Source organism: Caretta caretta, chromosome 15, assembly GCF_965140235.1.
Source record: "Caretta caretta isolate rCarCar2 chromosome 15, rCarCar1.hap1, whole genome shotgun sequence".
Lineage (NCBI taxonomy): Eukaryota > Metazoa > Chordata > Testudines > Cheloniidae > Caretta > Caretta caretta.
This window is the reverse complement of record NC_134220.1, coordinates 33343226-33365303: the sequence shown is the minus strand read 5'-3', so window position 1 is coordinate 33365303 and position 22078 is coordinate 33343226. Positions and strand designations below refer to the sequence as shown.

Genomic DNA, 22078 nt, shown 5'->3' with positions numbered 1-22078 from the left:
CCCACTGGTTAGAGTACTCACCTGGAATTTGGGAGAGCCAGGTTGAGTTCCCCCTTCTGTAGCAGTGGGGGAGGGAAGGTCTTTCACACCACCTCTAAGGAGAGTATGCTAACCATTGAGCTACCAAAAAGTCTAATGGGGGGTGGGTGGGTCCTCAGACACTCCTGTTGAAGCTGTTCCACTGTGGATATATAAGGAGTCATTGCAGCAGGGGGACATGACATAGGGTCTCCTACCTTCTAGGTGGGTGCCTGAACCCACTGGACTAGAGAGTCATTCTTTCACATTCTCGCCCAGTCACTGTTTCATTATTTAATCCACAGTGGAACAGTTTCAACAGAAGGGACCAAGAGACCCTTACCTCAAAATATCCTGGTTTCAGAGTAGCAGCTGTGTTAGTCTGTATCCGCAAAAAGAAAAGGAGTACTTGTGGCACCTTAGAGACTAACCAATTTATTTGAGCATAAGCTTTCATGAGCTACAGCTCACTTCATCGGATGCATGCCTTTTTCAAAATATCCTGTAGCTCAGTGGTTAGTGCACTCTCCTGAAATGTAGGAAACTCCTGTTCAAATCCTCTCTTCCCCCATCAAGGAAAGGGTAAGTTGAATCTAAGTTCTCCCCATCCCAGCTAAGTTCTCTAACCAGTGCGCTAAATGTTATAACATGGGCACCACTTCCTACTCCTCATTTTGTGTGGAGCAAGGCAGGCACCCAATTCATTCCCTACGTAACTATGTAGGCTCTTAAGCCAGGAGAGGGGTTCCTGTTGTGGACTGCTAGTAGAGCTAAGCATCTCCCTGCAGATTTGAAGTGTTCTAAAATAAAAAAATCACCAACTTTACTATTGATCATTTCAGCTAATGATACAACAAAGAGATAGGGTAAACTGAAGCTCCATCTGTTCCCTTTTACTTAAAACCTAGATTTGGCACGGTTAGTGACTGACAATAGAATCTGAATTAGTAAATAATACCTAGTTAAGTTTAGAAAATACTATGATTTTTTTATTAATCTCCAACATCCTGTATTTTGTTTTTAGAATGGACTGAAGCAGTATTGCTTTGTGGTGTTTTTACTGGAAAGCTTATTGGTTGCCAGTTTCATCTTCTTTGTCATTCCTGAGACAAAAAACAAATCTTTTCTGGAAATCAAACAAGAATTTCAACACCTTAATTTCAGAGGAAGAATCAAAGAGAAGGAAACAGAACTATAATGTGAAAGAAGGCAGCTCTGCAATTAATTTCAGAGTGCACTTCACATCTCACAGGTGTAAGGCAGCCACATTAATGGAAATTATACACATATGATCCCATATAGTATATAAAAATGTTAAGGACTGTATTCAAAGGCAGCTTGTTATATCATTAGGTGAAACTTATTTAAAAGGTAGACTAATCTTGCTGGAATGTCAAAGTACTGTATTTTATGTACACATACAGTACTGCCTACGAAAAAGACTCAATTCAATAAAAATGTTGAGACATTTGGCTAATGTACACATGCAGAAACAGTGCTGATTACCTGGTCTCATGGGAGTACAGACTTCATTGGGGGATTGCTCCAAACATTCAATGTGAATCCATGGCATGCCTCATACTCTCACCATATCAGGTGTCAATATGAAGAATTTAGGAGACAGCAATGGGGTTCGAGCATCACTTCTTGAAATAAAATGTAGCTATTACTTTAATGTGATATTAGAATGCTGAACATTTAAGAATGGCCACATTGAATGCAAAACCTACTGCTAAGTTCAGCAGTTCTCAAACTTCATTAAAGTATGACCCCCTTCTGAGAACAAAAATTACTACATGACTCCAGGAGCGGGGACCGAAGACTGAACCTGCCCAAGCCCCACCGTCCGGGGTGGGGGTGGGGGGCAAAGCTGAAGCTCAAGGGCTTCTGCCCTTGGGCAGGGGACATGTAATTTTAGCCCTGGGCAGTGGGGCTTGGGCTTGAGACTTGCTGGAGCTCAGGGCCAACACCAGCCTTGGTGAACCCATTAAAATGGGGTCACGACCCACTTTGGGGTTGCGCCGCAATTTGAGAACCCCTGTTCTAGTTACTACATAAAAACACTCCTCCTCCTGTCATCAAGACTAATTCCTCTGACAGGCCTCAGCCTACCTGAGGCTTCTCCTACACAGTCCTATTTCTGTGACAGCACAAAATGGACACAAGCAATGAATCCCATTGGAATGAAGGCAGTAGGTAAGAAACTATATATATGATTCATGATAAAATGTATTACAAGGACCGAATGGCACTGGGGATCAGGATATAACTGGCCTTCCTGAAATTAGTGGTTGAAATCCAGCCTCTATTAGAAAAAAAATCAGAAACTACCATAACAGTTATTTGGTGACCTGTGTGAAAATAATTTGAGTCTCATTGAGTCTGGCTCCTGGTAGATGAAAATACCTGGTCACAAAAAGACAATAAATGGTATCTGCAGCAGAGATGCCTAAATTCAATTTGTGACAGAAACTGAACACTTCTCTCATTCCCTAGAGATGGGTCATTCCAAGACAGGACTGGGGAACACTGACACCACAGGAAGACCATGTATAGCAGGGGTAGTTAATTATTTTTATCAAGATCCAAATTTCTTGGTCAAGGTACAGACTCCAGGAAAGAAAATAATAATAGAAACAATAATAAGTAAATAAAAAGATTTTGGGGTCCATTCAAAAGCAGCTGGTGGTCCAGATTTGGCCTGCAGTCTGCCTATTGACTACCCCTGATGTATAGCTTCAATTATCAATACTGTACCTGTAGTGTGGAAGAGTCCTCTGTTTAATCACTAGGGCTGTCCAGCCAGCACTTTGAATCAAAAGTGAACTCACATTTTAAATTTCCCTTAAAACTGAAGCACCAAAGGTCTTAATTTATTACAGTATTTACATTCCCCTTTGATTGTTTTGTTTCCTCACCTTATAAGGATCTATTACAGAAGCTGTAACTTATGTGCTCTCTGGTGGTTTCCGACTGATGCTACCACTGGTGCAGTTCCACAAGTGATATAATAGCAGGAGCACTGCTGTAGAGATGTCAGCATTTTAACCATTCTTGTCTAGATCTACTCAGAACATGCTTAGATGACATGATGATTAAAACAGCATAGGCACCGGGGTTCTTCTCTACATAGACCTAAAGAGTAAAATCAATGGGAAGTTTTAGGGAAAAAGGCTAACAAACAAAGCCACTGTGTTCTTACTGCTTGCCATGAAGTTATTCTAATAATTTAATCATTTGTTTTTACAATATACAGATAAATTAATTTCTACTCTAGATATCTCCTGCTGCACAGTCATGAACTCATCTCTTGTGTGAAATAAGGTCCTATCTGGTTTAGATTCTCAAAAAAAGGCTAAATATCTCTCTCCCTGTTTGTTCAGTGCACAGCTAGAGCTGGCCAAGAATTTAGTTTAAGCCTTACAAGGCAACATACAAAGTACACTCAAGTCTCCAGTTTTGCTTACTCCTTTCAACTGCCTCACCAACACACAGTGATGTGAAAGGAAATAAGGGCAGCTTTGAGCAGGAGAGTTTGATAAGGTTCTTCTTGCTAGGTTCATGCAAAAGTAGGATATTAAACACATCCTGATCAAAGTGAAAGTAAACAAGGTAAGAGCGACTATCACACTGGTTGAAGGAGGCAAATGCGTTCCCACCCTGAATAATCTCTGCCCTCAGTACAACTGAGAATGTTGTTACCACCTGTCTCCAGGTCCTGCAAGAAACTCTCCAGTGAGCAATGTTTGCTAAAACTTTTCCTATAAACAAGCACCATTTTCCCCATGGCTGTAAGCGTTTGGTAAGGAGTCGGGAAAATCCACCAAAGTGGGCATTCAGGCCTTACTTAGGCAACACTTTTTGATGTCAGTGCAGCATCGGGCCCTGACTAAATCCCAATAGCAACAGTGATCTGCATACTCATTTATTGTCCACTAGGGATAGGTAGCTATACACTTTGGGATACAGAATCTATAAGTATTGACAGTAAGGAGTGTGGCCACAAAGGTAGCAGTTGGAATTCAGCAGTTGGTAGCAATAATGACAGCAACATTCCACTTTCAAGACTGCAAACTAATGACACTGGGTGGTACATGGATGTCTTTTACACAGCTCTTCTGTTTCCGTAGGTAAGTAAGGACCGAAAAAATCAAGAGGCACACAATGGTTGTGCTGCTTTTAGTTCCTGAATCAGAAACTACAAAATCACTATTTTAATCAAAAGTGGATCGGGTCTTAATGGCAAAGAATGTGATATCAGGAAGGATTCTTCTTGCTCTTCACCTTGTCCTCCAAGTTTTCAAAGTATTTCATTTTGGCTAGAAGTTTCTTGGCTTCTTGAAGATCATCTGAAATAAAGAACTGAAGTTTATATTAGGATGGAGTCTGTTTCATCTTAGAAATTTAATTTAAAACATTTTGTTGTTGTAAAATGGCCATATCAATAACAGAACTAAACATGAATTTAAAAAACTCAAATACCATGAGTACTACAGTAAAGCTAATGTTGTAACAGTGGAGGCCTCAGTCAAGATCGGGCGCCCCTTGCAATAGGCACTCTATAAAACAAATATAAGAAATAGGCTTGCCCCAAAAGCTTACAATCTAAAAAGACAAGGTGTACAAAGAATGGGGAAAAGACATGCAACAACAGTGCCCTCCAATTACTTCTCTGAGAAGCACCAACAGAAAAAAACCCCAGTGGACCATTAGGCATCAAACTGTAAGACTGGCATCAGAGGCGTGCTTGGACTATTTCCATTACAACTATATGACACAGACATAACAGGAGTAAGACCCAGCAGCCTAGCTAGCAACCACTGCTACAACAAAGACTGGCTCCATCCCATCACCACTGCCAGAAGGGCTCTGCCTGTAAAAGGAGCTCTTTCAGACAGCACTGGAGCATGCCTTCAGGCTCCGTATTTCTTTTTAAGTGGTGTTAATATTAAATCCTTCAATATAAAGGATCCACTAATATGTTGTAGTTAAAGCAATTTCATCCACAGATGTGAGGCCAGCAGGGCAGATAATCAGGAAACCCTTAGTAAGGTACCTATGTTTGTGGGAGGGAGGCTGGTTATGGGGGATTGTGGAATTAGAAATGTGGGCAGCCTCTAAGAGACCAAGAAAGATTGTAATGTTGAGGGAATCTTAAAATTGAGACAGGGTAGATAAAAGGGTTTGTACCCTGGGGTGAGTGAGGGCCCTGAGATAAGGAGGATCTTAAATTCCTCTTTCCACTGATTCCATAGCAGTGACACTGGCAGAGTAGGGATGTAGAGACCACAGGAGTAGATGACTGAGTTCTGGCACAGCTTTTACCAGTTAGATGTTTGGTATATCATGAACCAAGGATGGTCAGTAGGGAGAAAGCGTAGCAGTGCTGATTGCATTCCACCTGAACTATAGGAAGTCTTCGCCAAACTGGATCTGACAGAGTAAGTGTCCATTTAGCATGCAAGCCCTAGATGGGATTAAGGTAGGACTGATTTTAGTGTACCACCGGATCTGCTGCACTGTCAAGTTCCTTTGTAAGGGGACTACATGCCTCAGCCTGGTGGCAATGGAAATACAGGGAAGGATTCAAGTCACGGAGAGCACTCTTCATGTGGATGATGAATCTTCTGAGGTGGTCAGGAGATCCTGAACATCATGAAAGCCATGGGCCTATCAAAGGTAGTTACTGGATCAAATCTCAGAAGTGGCCACTCTTTGGACCTGTTTTTTGGATTGGGACTGCAAGTTATGCAACTGAATCTTAAACTAGCATCATGGACCAACAGTTACTGCCTATGGTTTGAGGTTGGGGCTCATTTCTCCTGTCAGGGTGAGAGACTTCTTTGAATGGTCTGCCTTGACTGATTAATGGAACTAGAAGAGTTCCAGAGATTCTTGTTCCATTGTTAGGCCACAATTGTGATGGTTAGGGAAGACAATACTTCTAGGTGCCCTCTTTGCTAGTTTCATTCTCACAGTTACCCTGATTTACTGGGGACCTGAAACAAATTAAGCAAGAGGAAGACAGCTAGAGTGCCAGTGGTGGAAATCTCATGCAGAGGCTCAACAGCTGTTTCATGAAGGTTTGGGAAGTAAAGAAAGAGTTATTTTCTTCTACCAGAGCATCTGCAAAATCTTGGACAGCAGGTTTATTCTAGGTTATAGATAGTCTGTTAAATCAGGACAGTCTGAGTTCAGTGGCTGGTCTGACTCCCTCCTGTTGAGGAAATTTGTTGTTTTACAGACCAAATTGATCAGATTACGGATGGGGTGTCTGATTTCCTGGTGACAGAACAAGGGCCTCATCTTGGCTGGTAGTTTCAGGCAGTGATTCTGACTGAGGTACTGAAGATGGTGAGTTTCAGAGTAACAGCCGTGTTAGTCTGTATTCGCAAAAAGAAAAGGAGTACTTGTGGCACCTTAGAGACTAACCAATTTATTTGAGCATGAGCTTTCGTGAGCTACAAGTGAGCTGTAGCTCACGAAAGCTCATGCTCAAATAAATTGGTTAGTCTCTAAGGTGCCACAAGTACTCCTTTTCTTTTTGAAGATGGTGAGAGATTTTTCTTGCAGGCAGTGTTTTGGCTCCACATACTTCCTGGCAGGTGATGTGAGGCAAACCTGCAGCCAAACCAGGGCTACTCACTCAGCTGTCCCTCCCACAGAGCTGCACTGAGTCATCACTCAGGCACGTGGCAATATTGCAGTGAATTACCTTTCCCACAGAGCCTGCAGTTACTCAGCCATCCCTGAGCAGAGCCTGGGTCAGCTGACCCCCAGGCTCAGGTATTTCTCCATCCCCCCTAGAGCTGCAAATCACTCTGTGCAACAGCATTATCCAGTTAGGAACACTGCTACTGCTTCACAGTGTATCAGACTCTCTAGATTCCCAGCCTGTTCCTGACCACTTCTTACACTGTCTCCTGGCCCCCTCCTACCTGATTCTGAACCAACTGGCTTTGACCTCTGTCATATACCTGGACTCCAGCTACAGACCTGTTTGACTTATCTATAGACACTGATTCCTGTTCTGACCCTGGCTGTCCCCAGATCTCAGTTCCAGCACTACCCTTGGCCTAGTGCCAACCCTACGTCCAGCTTTGTCGTCTGCTCCAACCAGTAGGCCTGACTACCGGGAAGCAAAGCCTGACAGGTGGAGACCAGTGGGGAATAGTGGGTCCTTTGTTTGCCTCTCTGTGAGGGCAGGGCGCATCCTGCTTAGAAGGAAGCATTAGTACACACTGCTCAAAAAGTCATCAATTGACACTGACAATCTAGTTAATTATTGACCTGTATCCCATGTTGGGTAAGATTATGAAGAAGGCTGTGGTGAGACATGGCTCACACGATCTAGAATGCTTTTGCTCTCTTCAACACTTTGCCAAGGCCAGGTCTGTACTCGCATTGCAGAGACTGCAGTGGTTGATTATCTTCTCCAGGAGATGAACGAACATCAGATGTTCATGCTGCTGGTATTCGATCTGTCAGCTGCCTATGATACCATTAATCATAAGATGTCTCACCAGCAGACCCTAGCAGGAGTGGAGAAGGCTGCTCTTCAGTGGCTTTGTTCTTTTTTCTTGGAAAGATCTCACTGTGTAGTTGGCAATTGCTTCTCTTCCCGAAGTGCTGTTAATTGTGGGGTCCCAAAGGGTACCATTTTGTCACCCTGCCTGCATTCAAGACATATATGGGGCTGTTAGGAGAGTTAGCCAGGAGGCATGGGACGCAGCATTGTCAGTATTCTCTCATTTGACTCATAGAATGTAGTTCACTGCCACAGCCAGTGTCTAAAATTGGGGTATGGATGAGAGTAAGATGGCCGAGACTTAACCCAGACAATAATGACATGCCAACAGTGAGTTGAAGGAAAAGAGGTGGCGATGACAGTGGAGGTAATTTCAGTCCTTTTCACGGAAGGTGTACAACTGCCATTAGGGTTTCATCTCACATGGAGCTACATCATAAAACTATTCAGAGACAAGCTGGTGCAAAACACAGCAGCCTGCTCACTGAGCAGGTCATCTTGCTAGAAGCTTGATACCAGAACTCTGGGATCTGTACTGGCTTGCCCATCAATTTCTGGAAGTTTTTTATTTTTAACGGCAGTGAATGATACTTTAATTCTGTAGTTCACTAAATACTTTATACCAAAGCATGCTGTTTTTAGCACTCATTACTCTGACATTATACCAGTAAAAATTCAAGAAGTAACTGAGATCACTACCTCTTTCAAAAGCTTTGCTCACATCCTTGGTCAATTCTTCTCGTTTAACTGTAAAAAACAAAAAATACATAGTCTTATTCAAAGCTGTATATACGCTCACTGAGCACTTTCAATAACATTGCCTTATGACTTCATGCTGGGAAACAGATATGCTGCCAGCACCTTTGCAATAACGTTTTTGCTAACTGTTTTGTTCTGTCACTAGCTATTAAACAAACAGTTTAGCACCAAATCAAAGAAGTGAATTTTAGTGTAAATACAGAGACTAATGTCATCACGAACTTTAAGGGCTAGTAGCTTGGTTAAAAGTTCAGCTTACACTCTGAATTTTATTTTACCCTTTCACAATACTGACTATTGCTATTATTTCTTGCAGCCAGAATTATTAACCCTGCAGAATGAAAGTGTGAAAATACTTCACCATTGAATTGATAGTTGGCCACTACCTAGAACACATTAATGGACAAAGTAGGCAGGATGAGAACACACTCTTACAGCACTCTCCCAAATACACGGTTACCATACTTTAAACTTTGTGGGTGAAAGTGTAAGGCTCTTCAAACCAAATACTTTGCTACATTTTCTCCATATTAACATGCTCTACCGTAAAGTGATTTAAAACCTTCTTTGAAACTGGTGACCGTGTTGTTATAGTATATATGTTCTCTTGTCATGGTGACTAGCATTAATATTTAGAGAAAAGTTTACTGAGTGACTCTGGTCCCTCTGAGCAGAGGACTTTTCACAGCTCCCTACTATGTTCCATATCATGCTCGACTATCCTCTCCTTTGTTTAGTAGATGAGACTTGCTGTATTCAAACTCTATATCTTCATTTCATCAGATTGCACTGGTGTCCCCTGTGGACAGCTGAAGTTCAGACTGTTCATCACTATGTAACCTTCCAATTTATTAACTATCCTTCTGAACCATCATCCACCTAGTACTTCTCCACAGTTGACAAGCCCTCAAACTTTCAGTGCTTGCTGGAGTTCAGTGAAAGTTTCTCTGTCACAGAGTGATAGATTGTCAAGCCAGAAAAGACTCCCAAGATTTTCCAGTTTGAGCTCTTGCATCACACAGCACTGCTCCCCACACCATTTTCCTAAATGTCTTCTCTAAGCTCTCCTTACATAGATATTAAGGTCAGAAGGGACCATTATGATCATCTAGTCTGACCTCCTGCACAATGCAGGCCACAGAATCTCACTCACCCACTCCTGCGATAAACCTCTCACCTATGTCTGAGCTTATTGAATCCTCAAATCATGGTTTAAAGACTTCAAGGAGCAGAGAATCCTCCAGCAAATGACCGGTGCCCCATGCTACAGAGGAAGGCGAAAAACCTCCAGGGCCTCTTCCAATCTGCCCTGGAGGAAAATTCCTTCCCGACGCCAAATATGGCGATCAGCTGAACCCTGAGCATATGGGCAAGACTCACCAGCCAGATACCCAGGAAAGAATTCTCTGTAGTAACTCAGATTCCACCCCATCCAACATCCCATCACAGGCCATTGGGCCTATTTACCATGAATATTTAAAGATCAATTAATTGATCTTTGGGCTTCTGCGTTGCTCCACTATCTCTTTGGAGCCAAGAATTACTTCCCCCATCAGTCTTAACACTTTCTCAATCTCCACGCTGAATACTTCCTTCACACTAACCCATTACTCTTTATCCTGACAACTTCAAACACTGAATAATATATTTCTCTTTATAGGCAACATGACCTCAAACATGTTTAAACCATTATTCAAAAGCTACATCCACATTTTCTTATTGCCAAACTAGTTAGAAGCTTGCTATATAGATTATAACAGGCACTAGATACATTTCCTGTTAGTAAGATTTTGTTAATGATATTGCCCGTATGGAATTTTGCTGTAAAAAGCAAAATTCTGTTAACAACATTAACAGAAAAAATATTTGCTTTGAAAAGGTAGCCTTTATAACAAGCTGTGGCCACACCTGCATCGGACTAATAAAGCTGAACTAATAAAGTCCTTTTTAGATTGCTTATAAAAAGGAACTCTATTTTTCAGGGGCACCTTGGCAAGCAGTGTAAGTTATCTAGTTTGCAGTTTGGGTGGAGAAAATGCAAGTGGTTTTGCAGCTCAATCTACCAGCACAAACTGGTATCCAGACCCCCATGACAATCGCTAGTACGCTATGTATACATATTCATCTGGGACAGGAGAAGTGAGAGGTCAATTAAAAAAAGAGAAGTGGTAATGATATTTACGTTCTCTGTAGACAAACAGGAAAATTGCTAAATTAAAAAAAAATTATCCACTAGTTAAGAGAAAATTGGCACAATGAAAGGAGAAAAGAGAAATTGGAGATTAGGCACTAGACACTACGTTGGTCAAACCGATATACTGCTCCTCTTCCTTTTTTTAAAAAAAAGAGGAACCCGAAAGGAGTCCTATTTCATAGATACCAGGGGAGCAGTCACACAATGCTGAAAGTATATAAGCAGAATTCCTAAGGCAGATAAAGTATGAAGTCCACATACATGACAATAGAAACCTTCAGTGGAAATGAAGGTTGAGGAGGAAGGAACACACTTCTAAAAGCAAGCTTGAGTTGATTCTCTGTTTTGCTGGGTTTTAAACTTGTTTGATGCCCTCTTATGTTTATAGCTTTTGCAGGCCTCAGTGGGTTTGCACACCATAGCTGAACATAAAAAGATAAATACTGATCAGGTAAGGGGACAAGTGAACAACTATAGTGGTAAGTGTTAGATTAAGAACACAGAGGTGTGTATATGTGCAGGGGATGCAAAATAGAAGGACAGAATGATAGAGGATCTAAAGCAATCAGAATAAAAACAAGGACATGGACTAAAGTTTGTCCTATTCAACATAATGATGAAAAACATAGGAAAATGTGGAAAAGCTATTTTCTTAACTTCCTCCTGTCACAGAGCTGGCCCTTTAAGGGGCGTTACGGACCAGCCTACCTGTGATAGAGAGAATAAGCCAACTCAAACCATTCTGGAACCAACTAAATCCCTGGGTGACTGACTGGCCATTTATTAATAAGCTTGATAAAGGGTTCCTAGACACAGTATCTCCCAGGAGAGCTCTCTAGAACAAGGAGCCTGGATGGTGTGCTTCTAGAGACAGAAGCAGCAGGACAGAAGCCCAGGGGCTGCAGGTGGCTGGAAAAAAGTGGCTGCAGATAAGTGCTGCAGAAGATTAAGGTAGAGACTGAATTGGACCCAGAGAACCACAGGGCCAAAGAAGGGCTGTGCACCCTTGGGCCCAAGTGGAGAGATCGCAGGCTGGACTAAGAAATACAGTCCCCAAGGGGAGGGCTGTGCAAACCCTGCACTCAAAAGGAGAGACTTATTTCAAGTATATTTAAATTTAATAAAGTAGAACCTTAACATGGGAATTTTGCTTTAGACCCTTTTGAACTGTGTGGTGTTCTTAGGGGGCCCTGGACAGGGAGCACTTACAGTGCCATGCTCAGGCAGCAGGAGGTGTTATGGGGCAGTCCTCCCCACATTACATCACCTTAATTAGAGAGACTAGCCTTCTGTCACATTATAGAAAATATAGCATTGTAACTTATTCCTGTACATTAGACAAGTCTAGACTTCACCTTCAATGAAACTTTCAATCTCTTCTATTTTAGCCTCATTATTAGGTTCTGCCAGCGTCTCATTGATTTCCATGATTTCCTTGAGGAACTCCACATCTATGTCACTGTCTGTCCCTTTTGCCAGTTCCACTCCATTCAGCTCCAGCTGGTGAAGAAGAAAACAATGGGCTCACAATATCTGCTGCTGCCAGGCCTGTATTTCAATCCCAACCACTTTCCAAACTATCAAGTCACTAAGAGTTTATCTACACGTGGAGTTCATCAGGAAAAACTCCCTGTGTAGACATGCTCCAAAATTAGCAGTTGGCTAATGCACAAAGGGGCACTGGGAGTGGTTAGGGGCAAGGCTTAAAGTAAGTATAGAAGGTACATCTTTGCTCAGAGATAAGTAATCTGTTGGATGGGTGACAGACTATAGTCCATGTCTACACTGCCACTTATGCTGGCAAAGTGTATGTGGCTCAGGGGTATAAAAAAACCCCACCCCTCTGCGTGACATAAGTTTTGCCGACATAAGTGGTAGTGTGCACAGCAATAGGTCAGTGGGAGAGCTTCTCCCGCCAATGTAGTTACTGCCGCTTGCTGGGGGTTGTTTAACATGTTGACAGGAGAGCTCTCTTCTGTCAGCTTAGAGCGGCTACACGAGAGATCTTACAATGGCACAGCAGAATTGGTACAGCTATGCTGGTATAAGGTCTCTAGTATAGACATAGCCTTAGTGAGATTACAGTGATAAAAATAATAAAAGAAAAAAGTTATTCCATAGTAAAGATGCTAACTAGGTGGGACAGAGGAACTCTTTGGCCTTCTTCAGTCTCAAATATTCCCGTTTTCTCTTGTGAAAGTATATGAATGGTGGAAAAACAGTAGAGGAGGTACACAGGATTTGGTTCTTTATACTGTAACAAACTACAGTCATCTCTGCATGTTTATGGTGCGATTCTACAGTATATATTAGACACCTTACTAGGTACAATCCACGTCTCAAGGGACTTAGAAGGGTTTGGTAGGCTCTGTTAACCAAGGAAGAGTGTTGTTCAGAAAAGTCCCGCTCTTTCTGTCAACAGAAGATCCAGAAATATCTTTATTACACAGAATTACCATATTTACAATAAAAGCCAAATCATGCCATTTAGTCAGCAGTAAAGAAATAAAATTACTATACAAACAGTACACATCAGTGCAATCTTTAATTGCAATAAAATCTCTACCAAAACATTTAAGGAAGCCAAAAGAATTAAACTGTTATGGATCTAGATAAGAATGCTGCGTACATTAGAAATACCCAGTGAATACCAGCACTTTACTGGTTCAAAATCTGTTACCTCTGTGATCAAAGTTTAAATTTTTTCGTTATTTTAAAATGCAGGACATCAATTGCTTTTCTTCAGCTAGACTAGCAGTTCTCAACCAGGTGTCTGGGGCCCTCTGGAGGGCTGTGAGCAGGTTTTAGGGGGTCTGCCAAGCAGGGCCAGCATTAGACTCACTGGGGCCCAGGGCAGAAAACAGAGGCATTAGACTCACAGGGGCCCCTGTGATGTGGGGCCATAGGCAATTCCCTGCTTGCTACCCTCTAGCACTGGCCCTGGCTTTTATATGCAAAAAAAGCAGTTGCTGTGGCACAGGAAGGCTGGTGTGTTTTTATAACATGTTGGGGTGGCCTCAGGAAAAAAAAAAAAAAAAGGTTGAGAACCTCTGAGCTAGACTAACTTGTAATTTGACCTCTTAAATCTCACACTAAGCATGTCTGTGCATAGTCTGTCTTTGCAGAAAATGCTTCCAAACAACCAAACCAAAGTTTTCCAAAAAAGGGATCCAAACTCAAAAACTGTAACTTGGGACTCCGAGGGTATGTCTACGTACTCCATGGCAGTGAGCTTCCCAGCCCTGGTTGATACTTGGATCAGCAGGGCTTGAACTGGTGTTTTAAAAATAGCTCTGGACAATGCTTTGAAGTTGTGGTTCAAGTTCTGAAGCTAGGGAGCGGGGTGGGCTTCAGAGCCTGAACTCCAGAGCCTAAACCACACCATCAAAGTGCTGTCTATACAGACATTTTTAGAGTGCTAACCCGAGTCAATAAACCCAGGCTGGGAGGCTTGCTGCTGTGGGCTGTGTAAACATACTCCTGGGGCCCAATTTTCAGAGGGAAGTATGTATTCTCACCACAGTTGAAAATCTGGCCCCTGGAATCTCAAGGAGGTCAGACATCCAAAAATGGAGAGAATCAATTAATGGAAGTGTTTTGAAAATTTGAAAACCTTAGGTTCTGGTGGTTGGGTGGACCCAAAAGAAACACCACGTCAGAGGAACAGGGGAAGACTACATAATGACATTGATTAACCGTAATAAGTACACTTTACATCCTCCAAACATCACTGATATAAGCCTCAAGCGCTGGGAAAGTGAGAGAATGGGTGCAGATAGCCTGGGGGTGTGAAGGGCTTCCTCCTCTTCCCCAAATTTTAGGGATTGTATTAATAAAGGAAATTGAGTTTGGAATAGAAGCTTGTTTATCTCACTTTATTAGAAGTGGACAAACTCAGTTAGGGACCAAAGTACTTTTTAAAGTGACATTCAACAGCGACTTTTAAAAAAAACTCGCATCCCTCCAAATAAAAAAGGTCTCTCTCTACCTCAAGTGAAAATCATTCCATTTCATAGGCAGAGAACTTGCAGTGCAAACTAGGAATGTATATGAAGCTTCTGAGCAAGTCGGGGCAGTGATTAGAGAACCCTGGGCTCCACCTCCCACCCCTGTACTCAGTCCATACAGATGCACAGATTTGGGAGCTGGTTCCCAAATAAATGCACTTGTTGAGCTGCCAATGAGTTGTCACCATGCCTTTCACTGGGGTGACTTTCACTGGAAAAGGTGACAACTCTCCTACACCAAGGCCTGTGCCTGGAGGCCCAAGAGCAAGTCTTCATCACCCCGAACTCCTAACCTGGGGTCTCTGGGTGAAGTAATCAGGGTGCAGGGAGCGTTGCAAGCTCCGGAATCGCTGCTGCAGCTGCTGCACATTGATGTTGAATGAGCGATCGCTGGGGAGAAAGAAGAGGGAAAGCATGAGAGCGACAGCTAACCAACTACTGTCCCCAACCCCCGAACTCCCTCAAGCCCTAACCTCCCGCACCCGCAGCTGCAGCCTCCAAGGCCCTCCCCTGGTTCTCAGCCCCGCTCCAACCTCCCAGCCCTTCCCCCACCCTCACACTCCCCTCAAGCCCTAACCTCCAAGGCCCTCCCCTGGTTCTCATACCTGCTCCAGCCTCCCAGCCCTTCCCCCACCCTCACACTCCCCTCAAGCCCTAACCTCCAAGGCCCTCCCCTGGTTCTCAGCCCCGCTCCGGCCTCTCAGCCCTTCCCCCACCCTCACACTCCCCTCAAGCCCTAACCTCCAAGGCCCTCCCCTGGTTCTCAGCCCCACTCCGGCCTCCCAGCCCTTCCCCCACCCTCACACTCCCTTCAAGCCCTAACCTCCAAGGCCCTCCCCTGGTTCTCAGCCCCGCTCCGGCCTCCCACCCCCTCACCAGTCCATCAGGCGGAAGAGGTCAGGCTGGGACTCCGGCGGCTGCAGGGCCTGGCAGGCCGGACAGAAGCGAGGGAGCCCCCCGGGAGCGGGGAGAGCGATACCACAACTCCAGCAGCGTGGGGCGGGGAGCGAGCCGGCTTCCGCACTACGCGGCCGAGAAGAGGCGGCTGGAGCCCGAGAGCCCCACAGCGCCCTGCAGAGCTGACCCCTCCACACAACCCACATCGGGCCGGAACTACAACTCCCAGCAGCCCCCGCGAGACCCACTAAAGCCGGATTGGCTGAGTTTATAAGAAGACTCGCGCGGGGCGCATGCGCAGTGAGCGGCGCGCTCGGGCTCGGAGTTGGGTCCGCGTTCATTCAGTCCTCGCGCGCGGGTGAGTCCGGGTCTCAGGTTCGCGTGGGGCTCAGCCCCCCTGCGCGAGCCCGCCCCGCGGAGTCTGCGCGCGCCGGTAGGTCCGGCCCCGGCCCCGGCCCCGGCCTCGGCCTCGGCCTGCGCCCGCCGCGCCGCGCGCCCGAGCGTCGGGGCCGGGCCGGGCCGTCTGAGCGGGGGACCCCCCGGCGCCGACGCCGCCTCCTCCGCGCGGCTGACTGGCGCCGGCTGCGCCGGTCTCTGTTCCGTGGCGGCCGCAGGCCCGGCCCTCGGAGCGCTCCCTGCCAAGGCCGCGCTCCAGCGGGTCCCGCGCAGCAAGGCGCGAGGAGACGGGGGGGGGCGATGGGCGGGGGGGGGGTCTGTGTCACCCCCCCGCAGTGACGTACCTCTCTGCCAGCGGCTGCAGGTGCCTGGCCCAAGCTGCCCGCGCTGTGGGGGCGGGGCACGTTACCTCTCCCGCCCGAAAGTCATTTCTCTGCGGGGAGGCCGGGGAGTCTGCCTGTGACGGGGAGTCTGCGCCCAGCAGGGCTTTCGGCAGGTGACCTGAACTGCCCTCTCGTGGCACCCGCAGCCTTGCGTTTCTCTGCCAGAGTTGGGGCCTTTGCACTAGTGTCCTTGTTGTGTTTCCATTTAGGTAATAGCCTCTTGTCTCCCCATAACAGAGGTGGGCAAACTACGGCCTGCAGGCCACATCCAGCCCAGGGGACCGTCCTGCCCGGCCCCCAAGCTCCTGGCCGGGGAGGCTAGCCTCTGGCCCCTCCCCCCCAGCTCCCCCCCCCCCCCCCCGCCTGCAGCCACACCGCTGCGTGGGCAGCACTCAGGGCGGCAGGACTGCCCACTCATGCAGGGCAGCGAGGCAGCGTGTCTGGCTCCGGCCAGGCGGCGTGGCGGCATGGTAAGGGGGTTGGGGCCGGGGGTTTGGATAAGTGGCAGGGGGGCCCTGGAGGACAGTCTGGGGACACGGAACAGGGGCAGTTGAATAGGGCAGTAGTTCTGGGGGGGGCAGTCAGGGCAGCGGGAGGGGTTAGATAGGGGGTGAGGTCCCGGGAGAGGGTTAGGGGCAGGGGTCCTGGGAGGGGGCAGTCAGGGGATAAGGAGTGGGAGGGGGGTTGGATGGGTTGGGGGTTTTGAGGGGGTCAGGCATGGGGGGGAAGTGGGAGAGGGCGGATAGGGGGCGGGGCCAGGCTGTTTCGGGAGGCACAGCCTTCCTTACCCAGCCTTCCATACAGTTTTCATAAATTCATAGATATTAAGGTCAGAAGGGACCATTATGATCATCTAGTGTGACCTGCACAACGCAGGCCACAGAATCTCACACACCCACTCCTGTGAAAAACCTCTCACCTATGTCTGAGCTATTGAAGTCCTCAAATCATGGTTTAAAGACTTCAAGGAGCAGAGAATCCTCCAGCAAATGACCCATGCCCCATGCTGCAGAGGAAGGCAAAAAACCTTCAGGGCCTCTTCCAATCTGCCCTGGAGGAAAATTCCTTCCCGACCCCAAATATCGCTATTAGCTGAACCCTGAGCATATGGGCAAGATTCACCAGCCAGATACCCAGGAAAGAATTCTCTGTAGTAACTGGGATCGCACCCCATCCAACATCCCCGATGTATTGCACCCCGATGTGGCCCTCGGGCCAAAATGTTTGCCCACCCCTGCCCCATAACTATCTGTTTTAGTGGTTTCTACAGCACCTATTACAACAGTCCCCAAAATGCTCTCTGTCTCTGTTGGGTTAAATGTATACAGCATCTTTTACTTTCCATCCTATGCTCTAGTCTAGTGTTTACAGTACATTGTGAAAACGCTCAGCTGCATCTTAGATGAGGGCTAAGCAATTGCTGCTGGAATGATCAGTAATGTGGAGAAGTGCTTTGGGATCTCTTTAGCTGAAATGTACTATGGACATACATGATCATTATCATCTTCATTAACTACTTTGCAGGTTATTTTGTGCTCTGATGCCTATTTCTTGCACATGTGTAGCAGCTGATTTTATAAGCTTCATGTCATTGTGTACCTGTGTAGAGTATCTGCAATCAAGGTTGAGACTTTAGGTTTGTATCCAAAGCTAAGGCAAAAACAAAACAAACAACCTCTCTTGGGCTGTCCAGCATTTTATCAGAGTAGTAAGTAGTATAAAATGAAGTTTGTTTTTATAAAATAAACTGTCACCACAGACTGTCCCCTTTTTCAAGAATGGTACCAATAATGGGAAGGGATGGCATCAGAAGTTTTCTATAATATTGAATGTTTGTTTGCTCAGGATTTTCTACTTGTAGCATTCTTTTTGCCAAGTTGAATCATTTTCTAATTGTCTCTTTCTGTTTGGAGAGCTATTGTTACTGTAGGACTGGATAATTGCTGTGTGTTACACAAATGCATATGAAATCCGTGCCCTGAAGGGCTTATCCAAAAGTCAGGGATTGTGGTTTAACTACTGCTGTACAACCAGCAGAGGGAGTGTTACACGCTTTTTTGTTTTGTTTGGTAAATTCTTGTTCAATTGAAGTGGATTGCAAAAAAAAAAAAAAATAGAGCAAACTAAACATTATCCACAAGTCTGCTGAGTTCTTTAGGCCAGAAATTTCACCTTGAAAACTACTACAATGTCTGTTTTAATTGTATTTAAATATTTGTCAGCTGAATTAGTTTTGGTGATGAGAAATCCTATACAATATAAAGTAATCTCTGTTTTAAACTTTGGTTCTGAAGCCAAGATGTCTCGGGAGACTGGAAATGAATCCCAGCAATCTCAAGGTGCCCAGCAGTCTCAGAGTGGTACAAGTTCTTCCTCCAGTGGATCACAGAGTGCCAGTCAGTCTTCTTCCAGTTCTGGGACCCTCAGTTCTTTAGACACAGTTCCTACTCAGGAACTTCCTTCAATTCCTGAGGATCAGGAACCTGAAGAAATTGTTCCTCAGCCATGGGGTCGACTCTTTGCACTTGGAAAGGGTTTCTGCAATTATGGTATGTATATACCATAGTGGGTTCTCTCAAGCCAATGTGTGTAATAGGACAAAAATCCTGAGGAAATTTAATAAAATGGAATATTTCGCTTTTGAATTAATGGTAAAGTATAATTGATGGTGTGATTGCAGCTTTTGTTTGGATTTTTGTAGGGAGTGTATATTTGGTAAGTAATGTTGCTGCCATAGGGAACAAAGATATACAGCATCTATCAATCTGGAGGAAGAATTCTTTCAAGAATTCTCCTTTACTGCCTCCCTATTTGCCTGGCTAAGATTTTGTACTATTGAATGTTAGTATAGCCATATATTTGTAGAATTTGACCCCAGAGCAGAATGAGACAAACTCTTTTAACTTGTCTCATTACTGAACCCAGGGTGGGAAAAAGAATAATGACATTTCGAAGAATAATTTGATGCCTAGGTGCATGCCATTTATCTGCTAGAACTAAAAAAAGATGTTTTAATCTGTGTGACTCAGTAGCAGTTTGTATGCTCTTCCTGGTCTTAGGCAGAGCAAGTCAAGTGCAGATCAACATACTTAGCTAGCAGACATACTGTGAGAGCAGTGCTTTTACCATGATCTCATGCCAGTCTGCTGTATTGATGTGGAGCAGATAGTCCTTAAAGCCACAGCAGGCTTCACTTGCTTGTTAGCGATCTGCCATTAGGTTTTTCTTCGTTAATAATGCACAATTATCTTATTTTTAAAATAGATAAATAGGAGAATAAATTTATAACCGTTCTGTCACAGTTCTATCAGGCAGTGTCTGCATTTTTCTTATGGTAACTGTGATTCCTCTTAAAAAGGGATATGAAAAATTACCATGTCTATTAGCTCAGAGTCGATACAAAAATATTTTCTTTTATATCAGAATCTAGCTAGGAGTTGTCTAATGAATTTGAAATTCTACCTCCCTTCTAGCTGCTGGAAGGGAAAAGGTGCATTCTGCTTCTAGTCTCCTTCCCAAAATCTCCTAGCTGTTGTTAAGGAGAAGGGTTTCCATTATTTTACACATTGTTCAGCTTCCTGGATGCTGTAGGGGGCAGGGGAATGGGTCTCTTACTGTCACTCTTCCCCAGCCTTCGATTTTTGAAACTTCTCTAGTGGATTGATCATTCCATTACAATACTAAATTTGAGTACCTCTACTATTGCTCAAAGTTCTCCCAAGCACCAGCAATCTAAAATTAATCTTATTCTAGACAATTTCACAGCTGTCCATCAGTGCAACTGACCAGAGCTGTGTTTATCTTACATTGCTGTTGCCTGACAAAGTTGTGAGCAACCGCAGAAGCCTTGGAGCTATCTGCAGAAATGGGGACATCATATAAAACTAGATTCATGTTTGAAAAACTATTATTACAGTTATAAGGGCTAGAAACTTAAAGGGACACCCTCAACGTAAAATGTAGTAAATCTTTTTAAAAAAAAAAACTAAATAGTTTCAAGCATTACAACTGACCCTGAGCCTCCCCGACCATTTGTTTTTTCTATTTTTTAAAAAAAACCTTTGCATCTTCCCTGTAGGTTGTGTGAAAGACTCACCGAAATTACTAAACTTTAAGCCCTGATCCTGCAAACAATTATGCACATGAGTGATCCCAATGTAGTTACTTACATAAGTAAAACTAAGTATGTTTGTAAGGATTGAAGCATTATTTGGGACTGTCTCATCCCTAGATTTTTGAGAACCTTTTAACTGCTACATCTAGACATTTTTTCTTGTTGCTGCAGTTTTGTTTATTACTAATCATTGCTCTAGATAGTAGTGTTTTGGTTCTTAAATTAGCTTTTCACCATTTAAAAATTAACTATGATTACACATAGTTTATTTTAAAGGGGTCTGGTTCTTTATGCGTATGCATGTGAATTCTGGTGTTGCTCAACCAGAATTTGTAGTTTTTGGAGTGAGACAGTTTTTATTTTGCTTCACATTTTCATTCTTATACATGAAATGTTAATGTGAGTCATGTTAAAAGGGACAGAAGTGGGGGCGGGAAACAACTGTCTTTTATCTTTATTTAGAAATAAAGAAGTAGCATAGGGTTCAGGCAGTGTCTGATGAATCTTGCTTTGTCTCCTTTTCCAAGTGCTATAATTTGGTACCATTTTGCAGTGGTAGGTCTAATTTACTGGAATTTTGTGTTCTCTCTCTCTCCCTCTTCCTCCCTCCCTCCTTGTCCCCCCAATCCCAGACTGCGTGAATGACGAGTGTTGGTTTGGCAGAGACAGAAGCTGTGATTATAGCTTTGCTAAGCTAGGGTTGACCGAGACAGGCTTATACCAAAACTACAGCAAGAAGCACTTCCGAATCTTCAGGGTAGGTGCTAAAAAGGCCGTTTACCCCTTTCCCCCTGTCCTGTAAAGAAGGAAACTGGATTAACTGAAAAATTCTAAATCAAAGCTTCACTGCTTTTCAGACAAGGTGGATTGATTTAAATCAGCAACCAGGAAGCCTTGATTTAAATAATAAATTAGGATCTTACTTTGCATATACAGTTTTTAGTTATTTTCTTAAAGACAAGTTGGTTCTCATTGGTTGGTAACCATTAAAACATACTGATTAGCAATTAAATATAGCTTTTATACTAAATGTAGTACCAGGAGGAGGTACTATATTTATCCACATTTATTTAGACAGTTATATAGTGTAACATACATTTATTTGTGTTCTTAATTTTTACATTTTTTTATTCTGTTAGAAATGGTGAATGGCACATTTCTTATTAGTAGGTGATTTTAATTTTTATTTGTGATTCGTGTCAAGCTCTATTTGGATGGAAACTGGAATTCAGTTAAAAATGAGCAAAACCAGCATAACTAATTTACAGGTCTTAAACTGTAACTGTAAATGGAGAATAGTAATTGAGTGGGGTGTTTCCAGTGGGGTCCCACATGGATCAGTTATTGGTCCTACGCTGTGTAATAACCTAGAAGCAAACATAAAATAGTCACTGGTAAAGTTTGCAGATGAGACAAAAGTTGGGAGAGGTAGTGAAGCAGACAGACAGGTCACTGATTCAGAGTGACCGAGATCTCTTGGTAAACTGGGAGCAAGAAAACATCTAGAAACAAAGAATGTAGGCCATACTTACAGTGTGTGGGCCTTTATCCTGAGAATCAGTGACTCTGAAAAAGATTTGAGCGATGTGATGGATAATTAGCTGTATGTGAGCTCCCAATATGAATACTGCGGCCAAAAGAACTAACGGTGTCCTAGGATGCATAAACAGGGGTATCTTGAGTAGGAGTAGAGAGGTTATTTTACCTCTGTATTTGGCATTGGTGTTACTGCTGCTGAAATACTGTGTCCAGTTCGGGTGCCCACAATTCAAGAAGGATGCT

The 22078-nt window shown here is 44.1% G+C and overlaps 3 protein-coding genes across 19 annotated transcripts in view; 2 read left to right on the top strand and 1 right to left on the bottom strand.

Moving 5' to 3' along the window:
- The window catches only part of LOC125623047 (solute carrier family 2, facilitated glucose transporter member 11), a 30542-nt gene extending 29194 nt beyond the window's left edge, over positions 1–1348 (top strand). For both annotated transcript variants that reach the window (XM_075120133.1, XM_075120132.1), the window contains exon 13: positions 1043–1348. In XM_075120133.1, the coding sequence (XP_074976234.1) occupies positions 1043–1216 (174 nt within the window). In that variant the 3' untranslated portion in view covers positions 1217–1348. The remainder of the gene's footprint in view (positions 1–1042) is intronic.
- Positions 1349–4186: 2838 nt separating this feature from the next.
- HSCB (HscB mitochondrial iron-sulfur cluster cochaperone) lies at positions 4187–15744 on the bottom strand. 5 transcript variants are annotated; one of them, XR_007352855.1, is made up of 7 exons: positions 15383–15609; positions 14800–14896; positions 12822–12911; positions 11855–11999; positions 8246–8293; positions 7542–7691; positions 4187–4367 (listed from the first exon to the last, which is right to left on the bottom strand). XR_007352855.1 is itself a non-coding variant. In XM_048821553.1 (6 exons), the coding sequence occupies exons 1-6, from the start codon at positions 15607–15609 to the stop codon at positions 4364–4366; spliced, it is 624 nt and encodes a 207-aa protein (XP_048677510.1). In that variant the 3' UTR covers positions 4187–4363. The 5 variants fall into 5 exon arrangements, 4 of the variants coding, with proteins under 4 accessions (XP_048677510.1, XP_048677509.1, XP_048677512.1 ...); XM_048821553.1 differs by lacking the exon at positions 7542–7691 and having other exon boundaries at positions 4187–4380; XM_048821552.1 differs by lacking the exon at positions 7542–7691.
- Positions 15672–22078, top strand: part of CHEK2 (checkpoint kinase 2) — a 60592-nt gene continuing 54185 nt past the window's right edge. For 4 of the 12 annotated variants that reach the window (XR_007352852.1, XR_007352853.2, XR_007352851.2 and 1 more), the window contains exons 1-4: positions 15692–15761; positions 17707–17818; positions 18477–18731; positions 20929–21053. Coding sequence is in view for 8 of the 12 variants with exons in the window: in XM_048821543.2 (XP_048677500.1) it covers positions 18482–18731; positions 20929–21053 (375 nt within the window). In the remaining 4 variants the exon portion in view is untranslated. The other 8 variants (XM_048821547.2, XM_048821546.2, XM_048821545.2 and 5 more) reach the window with 8 other exon arrangements.